The sequence below is a fragment of the Peromyscus leucopus genome, chromosome 10 (genome assembly GCF_004664715.2).
Source record: "Peromyscus leucopus breed LL Stock chromosome 10, UCI_PerLeu_2.1, whole genome shotgun sequence".
Classification (NCBI taxonomy): domain Eukaryota; kingdom Metazoa; phylum Chordata; class Mammalia; order Rodentia; family Cricetidae; genus Peromyscus; species Peromyscus leucopus.
This window is the reverse complement of record NC_051071.1, coordinates 33,118-47,397: the sequence shown is the minus strand read 5'-3', so window position 1 is coordinate 47,397 and position 14,280 is coordinate 33,118. Positions and strand designations below refer to the sequence as shown.

Sequence of the window (14,280 nt, the reverse complement as noted above, 5' to 3'; positions counted from 1 at the left end):
CCAGTTCGGCCGCAGGGCCCGACTTTCCCAGTTTCCCCTTCTTGGAGGAACCCAGGAGACCTGCTGGTGGGCTCTGCAGGCCGCAGCCCCAGGCCCAGAGCATGAAATGCGCTGGGACCTTTGCTCTCTGCACGCGGTGGGCGGAGCTGAGCCAGTAGACTGGGTCAGAAACCGAGAGAAGGGCAGGCATGTGGGCGGGGCTTGGAGGAGGGCGGGGTCGGGAGAAGGGGAGAGGCGGGGTCTGGAGGTGGGCGGGGCTACAGGTGGGCGGTCCTACACGACCAAGCCTGTCAGTCGGCGAGCCTCAGGCTCTGCAGAGAAAGATGGCGCCGCGAAGAGAGAGGGTTTCTACGCTGCCTCGGCTCCAACTGTGGGTGCTGTTGTTTCTGCCGCTGCTGCTCGTGCCCCAGCCCATCGCCGGTCATGGCGGCAAGTACTCGCGGGAGAAGAACGAGCCTGAGATGGCCGCCAAGCGCGAGCCTGGGGAGGAGTTCCGCATGGAGAAGCTGAACCAGCTATGGGAGAAGGCCCAGCGGGTGAGCGGGATCGGGGAGATGCACGGGGCTGGGGGTGAGGAGTTGCTTGTGAGCAAAGGAGAACAGTGCCCTGGTCAAGAGGTTGGCGTGGCCTCCAGGCCGAGGGCAGCCTACCCTTTGTACTGCTTCCCCTAAGTGTCAGGTGGGCCACCCAGACCTTGCAATAAGGAGAGACCCAAAGGCCCAAGAGGAACTTGATGCTGATCGTACGGGGCTGCGGTTGCCTTTAGTGTAGCTGGGGACCCCAAAGAATGAGTGATGCCTACCCTTCCTACCTAAGCACACCAGATCACTCTGTCCAGAAAGCCAATTTTCCAAAGAGCCAGTTATTCAGATGCGGGTAGCCGGGTGCTTTCTACATGAGATCTGGTTTGCAAGCCTTTTCTTTTATTTATATTTTCCCCCTATGCAAAGAAGAAAAGCAGATGACCTGAGATGGTGACAGTAGAGGAACAGCAGATGTCTCAGTTGCTAGCAGAGCTAGTTAATTTGGATGCCTTTCCCAGGGGGGTGAGGGGTGTCACTACACAAGACCTGGAGAATGCCTAACTCACATTTAGCAGATATCTTTATCTGATTCTCCTCCTTTTGGAATGGAGATAGGAAGAGCCTGAGGGCTGGCTTGGAACTTGTGTCCCCTCCCTGATTGAGATCCTAAAGCAGGGCTTTTGTTGTGGTATAAATAGGCCCTCGGGGCCACAGTCTCTTCCACTCTAGCTTGAAGAGAGTAAGTAGCCCTTTAGCCCTCCAGCTTGAACATTCCTGAGTTTGGGAGGATAGTAAATAATTTGCAAATGAAGAATGAGTTTTCAAAGAAAACAGTGGAGAAACTTTGACCCTGGAGGATTAGGATGGAGAGATAGTTGGGAGGTTGGCTTCTGGGGCAAGAGGAGTGGTGGACAGCCCCACAGGCCCCTCCTGAACTACCACAGGGCCCAGCCAGTGTCTTGCTGCTGCAAAAGAGGGGACAGTGTGCAGTGTCCAGCCTTGAAGGTTTGGGACAGCCCTGTGGCCTGAAGGAGCAGTTCAGCTCCCTGGAGAAACAGGCCAGGAGCACAGTGAGGAGTGGACACCAGCAGAGTGTCAGCCTGGGAACCATCTAGAGTGAAAAGGATTGCCCTCCCCCGACAGCTGTCTCACATGCCCACTGTGATGTTCACTGTGAGGAACACTGTTCACCTGAGATTACCCAGGAGAAGGATGGGGACCCTGAAGACAACACTAGTCCGATAGAGACAAAGTCTGTTGGGGAAATGCAGTCTGGTGCCCACAGAGCCTGGCATCCCCTTTTGCTCAGAAGCTGGCCCCAAGTCCTCCACCTGCATGTCCAGGTGACTTTCTCAGACCTGCTGTGGCCGGTTGTCACCTGTCCTCATCCTGTGCCTGTGTGGTCCCTGGGTTCTTCCCTGCTGTACCCACTCATCTGTTGCAGCATCAGTTATGTCTCCTGATTGTCCACAGCTCCTTGTCACTGCTGGGATGGCTGCTCTCCTCATCCTGGCTAAGCCTTGGGCTGCATGTCCTTCCAGCCCTGGAGCCTTAAAGTTCTGCTAAAGGGAAGGGGATAGATGTCTTCCAGGTGGCTTTCCTTTTAGGCTGCCTTGTGTCTGTCTACTCCTTACTTCCAAAGTTGAGTAGTGTTGCTTTTCCTTTCAGACATGAAGGTTTCCAACTGTGTCCTAGCTGCTAAGTCACCTCGGCTGAGGGGAAGAGCACCAGGTTCTTATCTTTCATGTAAACATTTGGAATTGGCCTTCTGTTCCTTCAGGATTCAATAGTTATTAGTGCGGCCATCTCCCACCCCTACCTCCACCCTTTAGGTAGATAGGGTGCTCACCTAGGCCTTTCCTGGATTATAGTCTCCTAGGGGTTCTCAATGATCTTCACCATTCAGGGAGGTTTTATTTAGTCTTTAAACAGTCTCTGTTTCTTTGTTTTCCAAATGCAAAACTACATTGTAGTGAATGGAATATAGTTTTATCATGTATGAAGCCAAAGAAAAGGTGTGGCAGAGCTGTTTGCCGCACCCCAGTTCCAGCCCACCTTTAGAACTGAGGTCAGTCTTGAGAGCCCGGGGAATGGAGTGGGTCATGGGAGAACTCTGCAGAGGCCTGGGACCCACCTCCATCTTGTGAGATTGAGCAGTGTGACTTTTGGGGAGTCATTGCTTCATGCCAGTCTAGCCCTCATGCCCTGACTCTGGTATTACCCAGTTCCTGTTTCATAGACAAGCTTAGGATGAGCTGTGAGCCGGTCAGTGGGGGACTCCCAGCTCAACCAACCATCCTGACTCAGTGCTGTGCCATGCCTAGTGCGTTACAAGATGGAGACTCCTGGGCAATGTGGAGAGCAAAGGACTGTCCTTGGAGTTGGGAAGAGGGGAACCTCTGCAAGTCGTTACACGCTCCCAGAGACTCAGTTTCTCATCGACTCTTAGAGCGGCCATGTGTTCAGATAACAGGAGTTGACTTCTCAGGTCCCCTGGGAGGGCGGTCCTTCCTTCTGATTTTTTTTTTTTTTTTTTTTTTTTTTTTTGAGACAAGCTCTCTCTGTGGTAGTATGCCTGGAATGTACAAGTACAAGGCCCTGGATCCCAGTCCTAGCACCTCAAAAAAAAAAAAAAAAATCAAGTTTTTATTGGGAAGTTTTCTGTAAACTCAGTCTTCTACTATGTGGTGTTTTTTTTTCTTCTCACACTTATTGTAGAAAAATCATTTCTTCACCAAGTCCAGCCCTTTACCTCGTACATAGCTCCAGGTGTCAGAATGGGAAGGTGTAGCCGGGTGGTGGTGGGCATACCTTTAATCCCAGCACTTGGGAGGCAGGGGCAGGAGGATCTCAGTGAGTTTGAGGTCAGCCTGGTCTATAAAGCGAGTTCCAGGACAGCCAGGACTGTTATACAGAGAAACCTTGTCTTGAAAACAAAATAAACCAAAACAAACAAACAAAAAAGAACATAAAGGTGTCCTGCCCTGTTGCAGGAGGCTGCTGACAGCAGACCTCACCTCAGCTGGGTTCCTGACACAGAGCACAGTCTCTGAAGTCCTTGTGTGTCTTGTCAGCACCTTCCAGCCCTGTCCACTCTGGACTCCTAGTCACCCCCTGCCCCCACGGAGCTCATCACATGTCGCTCCTTTCTTCTCGGGCAGCTTCATCTGTCTCCTGTGAAGCTGGCGGAGCTCCACTCTGACCTGAAGATACAGGAAAGGGACGAACTCAACTGGAAGAAGCTGAAGGCGGAAGGCTTGGACGAGGATGGGGAGAAAGAAGCAAAAGTGATCCACAACCTCAATGGTACCTTCCCGTTCTCACGGCGGGTGCAGCCACCAGCTAGGGGCCAAGTTGAGAGAGGGGGGATATTGAGACATCAAGTGTAGCCTGCGAGGTGGCTCATCTGAGGACAGATGTCCTGGGTCGTGGTCAAAAGTCTCTGTGCTGCTTTCTGAATGTTGGAAGGGCGTCAGGGCTGGGGACTTGACGAATTGATACCCAGGCAACCAAAGGCTCTAGAGCTTTTTGGCCAGGAACAGGATATAGGATGTTGTCAGCCAGATGAGGAAGCAGGTATGATCTCAGAATGGACTATGCTGGTAAGGCAGGGTTGTGAGCATCTCCTTGTTGTGGACATTGAAGGTGGGCAGAGCTCTCACATGCCCTATTCGGTGTGCATACTTATGCATCCTTAGGTCTAGATGATAGGTGTGACTGCTCCACTTGGATTTTCCTCTGCCATCCTCCCAACACCCTCAGCCCACACTCAGGCACTAATAGGAAGAGTTGGGTTCATTGTGTGCCATCCTGTGGCATTCAGGATACAGCACGTAGACTGGCCACCAACCCTTGTGTATGCCCTGGGCAGTGGGGTTCTACCTAGCTCTGCCACCCCATCCACTGTACCCCTACTCCTTGAGCTAACACACTGCTTCCTACATGACCTGGTCATGTGCTGCCTCTCATGGAAGTCCCAAACTAAGTGGAGTAGCCACCATGAGACGCCACTGGACTGCAGGATGGGTGGAGTTCTTGTTGACTGGCCTCAGCAACTGAACTGTACCCAGGGTTCACACAGGTGGCTTCTTCAGAACTAGCCCTCAGAGTCCATACCTCAGGCCTGATGTCCAATGTGGAGTTGGTCCCCCAGGAGAGGAGGCCAGGAGCTGCCAGAGGGAAGTAGGCAGCCATCTCTGCAGAGATGGGGTTGGGCTCAGAGATAGAGGGATGCAGACGTTCCAAAGACATGGGCTAGTGACCAGCCTCTGGCTAGCCAGGGTCCTGGGCAGGGAGTAGTTTCTTCCAGCTTGGCAGAATCTGGCCCACAACTCAAGGACAAGGCTGCTTGGGCGATGATTTCTTCTCACTGGTGCTAGGCAGCCGACCTATCAGGGTTTGGAGCCGACACCGGAAGCTGACTCTTATAAGCACTTGGTAGATGGGTGTTTGTTTACTGATGCTGGCTACCCTCTGGCTGTGGTCCATTCATTGCTCAAGTCATTGTCAATGCTGGTCCCACACCTTGGGGACCAAAGTACAGAGTACAGACCGGTAACCTGGGGGTAGGAAACAGACACTGCTGGTAATCACAAGGAAGGGGTTAGGTCCCCTAGCTATAGCCAGCTCTACCCTGGGCCAGGCCAGATCCTTAAGGCCTAGTCTCATGGAAGCAGCCTCATCTAGACCCTCAGCTCCTGTGTGCAAAACCCCGCATGGACTCAGTCCTATGAGGCAGCGATCCTGTCTATTCAGGGGTCGTGCCCACTATCAGCTCCAGGGCTACCTCACTCCCCTGGCTGGACCTGGACACTGTTGGGAACTATGTGACACCTCAACTTTCTGGGATTCCATTTCATACAGAGCTCAGCACTCCAGGATCCAGAACCTTGCTCAGCTTTACTTCTGAACAGTCTTGAGCAATTTGCTTATGGGCCCCGAGTCTGATAAAGCCCCCTCTGCCCAAGCTCCCCTCCTACCCCTACCCAGCTCAGGCACCAGGGTTACCCAGCTTGAGGGTAACAGTGACAGCTCTTTCCCATGGTGGCAAGCAATGAGCAGGCTTGGGCTGGGCAGCAAAGTTGCAGAGGCAATGCCAGGCACTGGCTTTCTGAGGCTGAGGTATCTGAGCCCCCAGACTCCAAGACTCCAGCAATCCTCCTGCCTGAGCCTCCCACTAGCAGGGATTACAGGCACCAGCGGCTGTCCACTTAATAGCTTTGCATGTCTGAGTTAGAGTCCAAATCAAGTCAGTGTATGTACCCACACTGTCTGCTCACGGATGCCTCCTGACCTATGAGTAGAAGAAGTGGCTTTCCATGGTCATCTAGAAAGCTACAGACCGCTTGTGACTGTGGGGTAAGGCCCTGTGCTCACAAACTGGACGGTAGGAATGCATATTATACCAGGTGCCCGGGGTTCAAGCTTCCAGACAAAATGAGGCACCTTGGTTCTTAGGCCTGGGAAAAGGGTAGAAATCCCCCAAAGACAGGTACAGACTGAGCAACGGGGACACTTGAAGGGCTGGCCGTGACTGAAAGCAGACCCCAGAAGAAGGGACGAGGTGGGGGCTGCAGTGTCAGCCATGTGGCCACTGACGCACTGGAGCGTGGAGACCACAGTGCCATGTAGAACTGTCCAGTGAGTGTGGTGTGGGGAAGGCCCCAAGGAAATGCTGGGGGTCAGTGGGTCACCGGCTTGGATCTGACAGGGTGACACAACAAACCCTTTCTAGAGAAGACAGGGTCACGGGAGGGACCTATCCCCAGTGGCTAAGCAGACGTTAGGCCTAGGAGTCTCTGCCTTTAAGAGACAAGCAAACCCTCTAACCAAACAGACATTTTGAGTGGCTGCTCATGGAATACAAGTTCCAGGGCAGCCTGGCTGGCAGGGGCATGGAAGTTAGAGGCCAGGCATTTCTGAAGTTAGCTGGCCGGCCTGCCCTTGTTATGTGTTGGTAACAAAAGGTGCCGAGTCCTCCAGAATGGAGGGGCTGTGGTGTAGGTTGGCACAGAGCCTGGGCATCTCCGAGGCCAGGCGCCTGTTGGCCAGCCTCTCCCAGCTATCACCCTGGCACCCAGGAGACTGTTCTGTGCTGGGTTTTGCAGGGGTTTGGCATATGCCAGAAATGGGAGCATCATAATGCGGTCCTCCTCCACACCTATCAGGTCACACCCTCCCATGAGCTCCTGATTCAGGAGGGCTCAAGCGGGGGGTGTCTGTGGTGGATGGAGTTCAGGATGTCTGTGACTCCCTGGCCATGCCCTAACCGGGTGCGTGTTTTCCCAGATCACTTAGGAGAAGGGTAAAAGGAATCTTCTAGAAAATGAGAAGCAGACTCACCTTACAGGCCCCCGTGGCAGCTTCTGCCTGTCAAGGCAAACAGTGTCCACTAAAAATCAAATCCCCGCTCTCTAGTCATCTTGGCCAGGTACGGACTGGATGGGAGGAAGGACACCCAGATGGTGCACAGCAACGCACTTGAAGACACCCAGGACGAGCTGGGGGACCCCAGGCTGGAGAAGTTGTGGCACAAGGTACCACTCACCTTCCCCCCTCCCCTTCTGAACTTGGGCCGACCTATAGAGTTAAGATGTGGGGCCGTGGGGCTCTCTCTGTGGTCTTGCTGCCTGCTCTGTGGTGAAGCCTGCTGTGTGGGAACCAACTCAGGCTGCTGGCTTCTCCACGAGACATGATCTGTGCTCAGACTTCCCTTCCTGTGAAGTCTGCTGTCCTGGTTGGTCAACAGAGGAGTTCTACACTGCTCCTGGCTGTCAGGACGGCAGGCATTAGACTCTTCAGGGTGTGTGGCTAAATCACACAGGTGTGTCAGGTCAGGCCGCTCTGTCTTTGCTTTGTCTCTGGGACCGGCCTGCGGTCTTGCTTCTGTGCTTAGGAAGGGGGCCCTCAGCTGGGTGCAATGTCAGCGTGGGCTCTGGGTGCCGTGATTGGGAAGGCGGGCAGTGCTGGGTCTGGCCCATCTTTGCTTTGGGGTGCAGACCTAAGCAGAGCACAGGTGCAGGGTGGGCATTGGGATATGGCAGCGGTTCAGTGCCACAGGCTCACTTGGTCCCGCTCCCAGAGGAGCCCGTCTGGGTTACACTCATCTAGTCCCTGCTGGACCATGGAGATGGCCCTGCTGTCACCACCATCCACACAGCCAGAAGAGCTAAGCAGATGTAGGTAACTTCCTCAGTCAGGGTCCTTCCTCTCTCTTCTCTGGCCAGCCCTGTCGTATCTGTGGACATCAAGGAAAAGGGACACTGTCCATCAGGAGCTTCCAACTGGGGTTTTCTTCTCCTGGTACACACACTTTGTAGAGGGTCACAAGGCTTGCAGAGGATGAGAACAGCCCCAAGCTCTTTGCTCTGGAGCAAGGATCCTGCCGACAAGGTGCCTGAACTCCTGGGGGTGTGCTGATGATGAGACAGGCATGGTCACTCCAGGCTGTTTCTTCTCAGGCAAAGACATCAGGGAAATTCTCCAGTGAAGAACTAGACAAGCTGTGGCGGGAGTTTCTGCACCACAAAGAGAAGATCCACGAATACAATGTGATGCTGGACACACTGAGCAGAGCTGAAGGTGCGCCCCGTGTCCACCTATGCCCCCCACGTCCACCTGTGCCAGGCACGGTGTTCCACGGTTCCCAAGGGTTGTGGGGAGGGGACGGGACACTGTTCTCGTGTTTCTACCCATGTCCATGGACGCCAACAGGTTTTGTACCAGTCATGTTATACCAGTCCGGCTGCACAGATGAAAGGTGGCTTCTGGGGTGACTGAGGTACCCTGACGTAGCAAGCCACCTCGCTCCAACACAAGCCAGCCACCATCACTTCTGACTGGTGTGACCTTGCCAAGTAGGGGACCCGAGAAAGTTGGTCCCTGGGGCAGGCCTTTGGGTACAGATGCCGAGACCTCCACCCTTAGACGTTTGTGTGAGAAAGAAAGCACATGCACCAGCCAGCACTCGGGGTCGCAGAGGCATGGCCAGTGGATGGACTCAGGGCCGTCGTGGCCGCTGGGACCCCAGGCCTGCAGGGGAAGGCCTTGTCGGACATGCTGCGTCTTGTTCCACAGAAGGTTATGAGAACCTTCTCAGTCCTTCCGACATGAGCCACATCAAGAGCGACGCGCTGAGCAGCAAGCACAGTGAGCTGAAGGACAGGCTGCGGAGTATCAACCAGGGCCTAGACCGCCTGAGGAAGGTCAGCCACCAGGGCTACAGCCCCCACCACCGGTAAGCCTTGCTTGCCCCTGTCGGTGTGCAGTTTATTTATTATTATTATTATTATTATTATTATTATTATTGTTGTTGTTGTTGTTGTTTGGTTTTGATTTTGTTGTTGTTTTTTTGTTTTGTTTTGTTTTTGTTTGTTTTTTTAAGATAGTGTTTTCTCTGTGTGGCTTTGGTGCCTGTCCTGGATCTCACTCTGTAGATCAGGCTGGCCTTGAACTCACAGAGATCCACCTGGCTCTGCCTCCCGAGAGCTGGGAACAAAAGCATGCGCCACCACCGCCCAGCATCCTATGTGCAGTTTATGCCTGATGGGGGAATTGTCTGCTTCTGTTTGAGGCGGGCAGACTGACAGACACATGCTTAGGGGACAGGTACATGGACTCAGGAGTGCCCAGGAGACTTGTCAAACTCAGTCCTTGTCTGTGTTGAAGAGTGGCCTGTCCTGGGCCTCACTTACTGTAATATAAATGTCTGGGCTGGGAACTAAAGAGAGATGGCTCAGTGGTTAGGAGCACTGGTCTCCTCCAGAGGACCCGGGTTCTATCCCTGGCACCGACATGGCAGTTCACAACCATCTAACTCCAGTCCCAGGTGGTCCAGTGCCCTCTTCTGGCCTCCGTGGGCACCATGCCTGTGATAGATACATGGACATACATGCAGGCAAAACTCTCATAAAGGTTAATCACCAGAATTGGCTTGAAGTGGTAGCAGGGTGGCCCTCCGGGTGGTGGCTCACCCAGGCTGCCTTTTCAGTCTTGATAATCTCACACAGGACTCTCTCCCCGAACCCTTGCCAGTGGAGGCCAGCTTTGCCAGTGATCTCACACTGGCCTTTAGCCCTTCTATCAAACAGGATGACGATTTCTGCGGCAGTGACAGTCCCATCCTCTGGGGCTTACAAAAGTGTTGGGGCCAGGCTTGCTGTCCATCCTGGGGTTCTAGGCAGTAGGTACCTAGTTTCATCCCTAAACACAGGGCAGTAGCCAGCAATGGATAGAGTCCTGCTTGCTCAGCCTTAGATAGCATGGGCCCAGGCAGAACCTCCTCCTTCTGGGGCAGCACCTGCAAGGCCTTGTGGGGCTGGGCTTGAGGTCTACTGTGAAGTCTTAGCACCCTTTCCCAAGACTGCTTGCTGTGGAGGTGACCAATCTACCTTGTAGGCCAGCTGTGAGGTACTGTTGTTGGGTTAATGGGACTATACAAGGGAGTCTGGCCATGGTCAATGTGCTGCGTGTCACCTCTTTCTCCAACCACAATCCTGCTCTATAGTTGGAATTTTGTCTTTGGGCCGCCAACCAGCTCCCAAATAAAGACACGGAAATTTATTATTAGTTATGAATCCTCAGCCTTAGCTGAGACTTGTCCCACTAGCTCTTTTAACTTAATTTAATTTAACCTGATTCTTTCTATTCATCTGTTTTGCCTCAGGGCTTTTTACCTTTCATTCTGTATGTCCTTCCTACTTTCCTGCTTTCTTCATGTCTGGCTGGCCCCTGGCATCTGTTTCTTTCTTCCTTCTTCTGTACCCCACCCTCAGCCTAAATTCCTCCTCCTACTTACTCTTCCTGCCCGGAAGTCCCGCCTATACCTCCTTCCTCACTATTGGCTACTCAGCTTTTTTATTCGACCAATCAGGTGCCTTAGGCAGGCAAGGTGAGACAGCAACACATCTTTGCATAATTAAACAAGTGCAGCACATCTTTACATGGTTAAACAAATATTCTGCAGCACTGCCCTCCATGGGCCATCTCCTAGGGAGCTGCATCCAGACAGTCCCTTCGCTTCTCTCACTGGCCTGCCCGTTCCTAGCCCCTACACTCCCAGGAAAAACAGGGTTCCCTTGGGTCCTAGACAGGAGGAGCCCTGTGGAAGACTAGGATCTTCTGCTGTGGCTCAGGAGTAGCCAGACCAGGGAGCCTTGCTGTTTACCCCCAGAGGTGAGTTGATATGCCCATCTGGTCTTCATGGACCTATCACACCCCAGCTCTCACTCCTTTCACCTCAGCAGTGGTCAGGGCTGTGCTGATGGTCCTGGCCAGGTGTAGCAGGCGATTCTGAGTCCAGGGGATATGACCCCTCACTGCAGGCAGTGACGTTACAATCAGGCTACATCTAAGCTGGTGCTGTGAACATAGACCAGGTACTTACTTAGTGCTCCCAAGATGCAACACACACAGTATTCCCTCAGGCTGACAGGCCACATGGGCCCCCAGCCCCAGGGTGTGTCCTCTACCTACCCAGACAGATGACCCTTGCTCTCCTGCAGAGTTTGAAGAGCCCCGAGTGATAGATCTGTGGGACCTGGCCCAGTCTGCCAACTTCACCGAGAAGGAACTGGAGTCATTCCGGGTAAGGAAACTGGGAGGCAAAGATGTGTCACCTTCTCTTGTGGCCTCCGTCTCTTGCCGGTCTCCAGTGGGATCAGGCTCTCTGTTCTTTTTCCTCATACTGCAGTCCCTTCATGTTTTTGTCCTGACCCTTTACCTGCCTGCCCCTGGCCTCTGCAGCCCTGTCATCCTGGTTGGAAGCCAAGTGGCAGCAGGTGGGCACACACCTCCCATGCCCCCAGTCTCAGTACTTCCTGTGTGTGGCATCTGGTTGGAGTGGGGAAGAGGGGCTGCCTGGCATTGTGCTGTGAGAAGCTGAGAGGGATGACGGCCAAGGTGTGAGGTGTGGGCAGAGCTGCGGAGGCTGAGGGGTGAAGTATCTTCTAAGCAGGATTGTTGATAGTTAGTTGCTATTTAGGGTAGGGTGGAACATGCTTGGGACATGGTTTGAGGCCCCCAAGTCCAAGGCTCCTCCAGTGTGTCTGTGCCCAAGGAGCTCCAGGGGTGGGTCTTCTAGAGGCTGCCACTGACCTCCCAGAAAGCACTGGACCCACGGGGTAAAAGGGAGCAGGCAGCCTGTGAGAAGCAAAGGCGACCTTGGGAGGCAAGGCAATGAAGCGGAGGTGAGCCTGTCCTCATGAAGCTTGAGCTTTTGTGGCCTTGGGAAGAGACCTTGTATCCTAAGATGCAGGCTCCGTCAGTCATGATCTCATGAAGGCAGAAGACGGGATAACCACCAGGACCTGGGGTGGTGGGCCTGTTAGGGGAGGAGGGAGCAGAGAGGGTACAGGGCACCTGTGGTGAAGATAATCCCTGGGCATCAGCCTGTCCATGGCGCCAGGAAGGAGCTGGATGCCTAGTAGGCAGGGCTGCTGTTTCCAGAGGTTCCATATCTAGAGGTGGTGGGCGGGAGCAGAGTCAGCATGGGAAAGAAGGTACCCAGGGATGAAAGTACAAAGGTCCCTGCTGCCACCCGGTTCTGGTGGACAACCCCCATTTAGAGATTCTTAGCAGTTAAGCATGTACCAGTTTTCGTGTGTGCAGCCTGGTGGTTGCCGGCAGTGGTCAGGACCATTGCTGGACAAGAGACCTCGGGCCTCTGTGTTGGAGGAAGCTAAGTTGTTGACACCCTCCAGGAGGAGCTGAAGCACTTTGAGGCCAAAATTGAAAAGCATAACCACTACCAGAAGCAGCTGGAGATTTCCCACCAGAAACTGAAGCACGTGGAGAGCATCGGTGACCCCGAGCACATCAGCCGCAACAAGGAGAAGTACGTGCTGCTGGAGGAGAAGACCAAGGAGCTGGGCTACAAGGTGGGACACGCCGTTCCTCCTACCCGCCCCGCCCTTGCACCCAGTCCTCTTCAGCCCTGTGCTTTGGGTCTCAACACGTGACCTCCTGACTCGAGGAAACATAAATGCCATCCATGGGAGCTCGGAGTGGCCAGGTGCTCAGTGTGGCAGATGCCGGCCCTGCCAACAGACGTGATGCCTGTGGATGTGTAGGGCAGCAAGCATGGTAGCAGTCGGGGACAGGGAGCTGTTTCCTGGCCTGCTGAGAGGTGTGGGCTTGAATCCTAGGCTGGCCGTGCTGCGGGGAGACTGGGGTGTCCTGCAGAGGCGTGGGGGTCCCCGGGAGTCCTTTGGGGAACAACCTCTGGGTTAGCTGCAGACAAGCAGAGGCACAGCAGCTGCATGAGCAGTCCCCACGGGTTCCTGGAAGCCCGAGGAAGCAGCTTCCTGCCTCCGGAGGGACCTGGGACTACAGCCGGCATGGGAGACCCCCTCCCGTACCTTCTCAAGTTGAGCTGCCACGGGGTGTGTTAGCAATGCAGAAATGAGCAAATCTGAGAAGTTAAGTGGCAAGAGAAGAGTGCTTATGGACAAGGCTGAAATCCAAGCACATTCTCAGCTGCCCCTGGCTGCCAAGGGACTTGGAGCAGTGTGCGAGGGGCCCCGTGAATCTGGACAATAGACTGGGGGTGCTGGGGCCACAGGGTATGCTTAGAGACCTGCCAGCAACTGACTCCAGTGGGTAGCACTCCCACCTACCATTTTGAGAGAACTCATAAAATCAGAGATCAAGCCTGGGCCTTGCTGGCAAGCCACTAAGGTTCTAAGTGTTCTTGTGGTGTTAGGGGGTCAGAAATGGAGTTCTCCGTGTCCCCTTGCAGGCATCCACCACTGTGAGGGAGAGTCACTGTCCTCATGGCCCATCACAGGGTCTCCTAGAAATAATAGGGCAGACAGATGTCCCAGTGTCTATGTCTTTTGGGACGATCTGCTTCCAGCTGCTTGTTTTTAGTATCCCTTGTGGTTTTGAGTCTTCCTTATGACATGTTCTAGTTGGCTCTGTAATGGAAGATGGGCCAGTGTTCAGTACTGGTTTTCGGCTGTCTCCTGTGATCTCATGAAGTGACAGGCTTGCCATGCTGTCCCCCACTGACAGGTGTCCCTTCCACAGGTGAAGAAGCATCTGCAGGACCTGTCCAGCAGGGTCTCGAGAGCTCGGCACAATGAGCTCTGAGGACCGGGAGCCACCAGCAGAGGGGCTCCTGAAGACACTGGGAGCCGGCAGCATGCCGTCTGCATGCACAGCCCCTGTAACTGGTGTGGCTGACCACAGTGACGTGGCAAGGAGGATCCTTGGACACACCAATATGATCCTGCTGTGGTTGGCAAGGACTTCTTTTCTCTCGAGCAAGTGCGTGTGGCCATCACCACCCTGGCTGAGGGCCTTGGGCACAGCCACCAGTGAGACATGACTGTTCTCCATGCTGCAGCAGCACAGTTTACATTGAAATGACATAAATCTGTCACTGGAAATGTTCTGTACGGAGTCCTTAAATACATGGCAGGATTTTGAGCCACCCAGTCCTTGCCTGGTATCTCGATGGATGGGTCCAACTTGAGTCAGAGCCGGCACCGTGGCAAAGTAAGTTACGGATGAAGGGAGGAGGGATGGGCTAGTTGAACCTCTTGAAGCATTTCCCTCAAGGCCCCTATCCTCTCTGTCATGGTCCCCAGACAATCACCATCCCACTTCACTCACCTTCTCGCCCTCCTTGGTGTCCTGACCCCAGGTAGTTTGAAATCAAGAGCTCAGTAGAGGTGAGATTTCAGGAAGAAGATGGCAGAGGTGAAAGCCAGTGGGGGGGGGGAGCAGGGGGCATTTTGTGCCTCCCCAAATACCC

The 14,280-nt window shown here is 54.0% G+C and overlaps 1 protein-coding gene across 1 annotated transcript; it reads left to right on the top strand.

Moving 5' to 3' along the window:
• The first annotated feature begins 255 nt into the window (after positions 1-255).
• Lrpap1 (LDL receptor related protein associated protein 1) lies at positions 256-13,967 on the top strand. The gene is made up of 8 exons (XM_028882286.2): positions 256-536; positions 3,686-3,830; positions 6,942-7,060; positions 7,985-8,105; positions 8,601-8,747; positions 11,006-11,109; positions 12,224-12,400; positions 13,551-13,967. Exons 1-8 carry the CDS (start codon positions 324-326, stop codon positions 13,611-13,613), a joined length of 1,089 nt encoding a protein of 362 aa, XP_028738119.1. The 5' UTR covers positions 256-323; the 3' UTR covers positions 13,614-13,967.
• Positions 13,968-14,280: the final 313 nt, after the last annotated feature.

Bases quoted from the DNA above. Each gene is read 5' to 3' on its own strand.
- Lrpap1 (XM_028882286.2), top strand. From the start codon at position 324: ATGGCGCCGCGAAGAGAGAGGGTTTCTACGCTGCCTCGGCTCCAACTG. The intron at 3,831-6,941 runs GTACCTTCCCGT...CCCGCTCTCTAG, and splicing joins AGTGATCCACAACCTCAATG to TCATCTTGGCCAGGTACGGA. The intron at 11,110-12,223 runs GTAAGGAAACTG...GACACCCTCCAG, and splicing joins AGGAACTGGAGTCATTCCGG to GAGGAGCTGAAGCACTTTGA.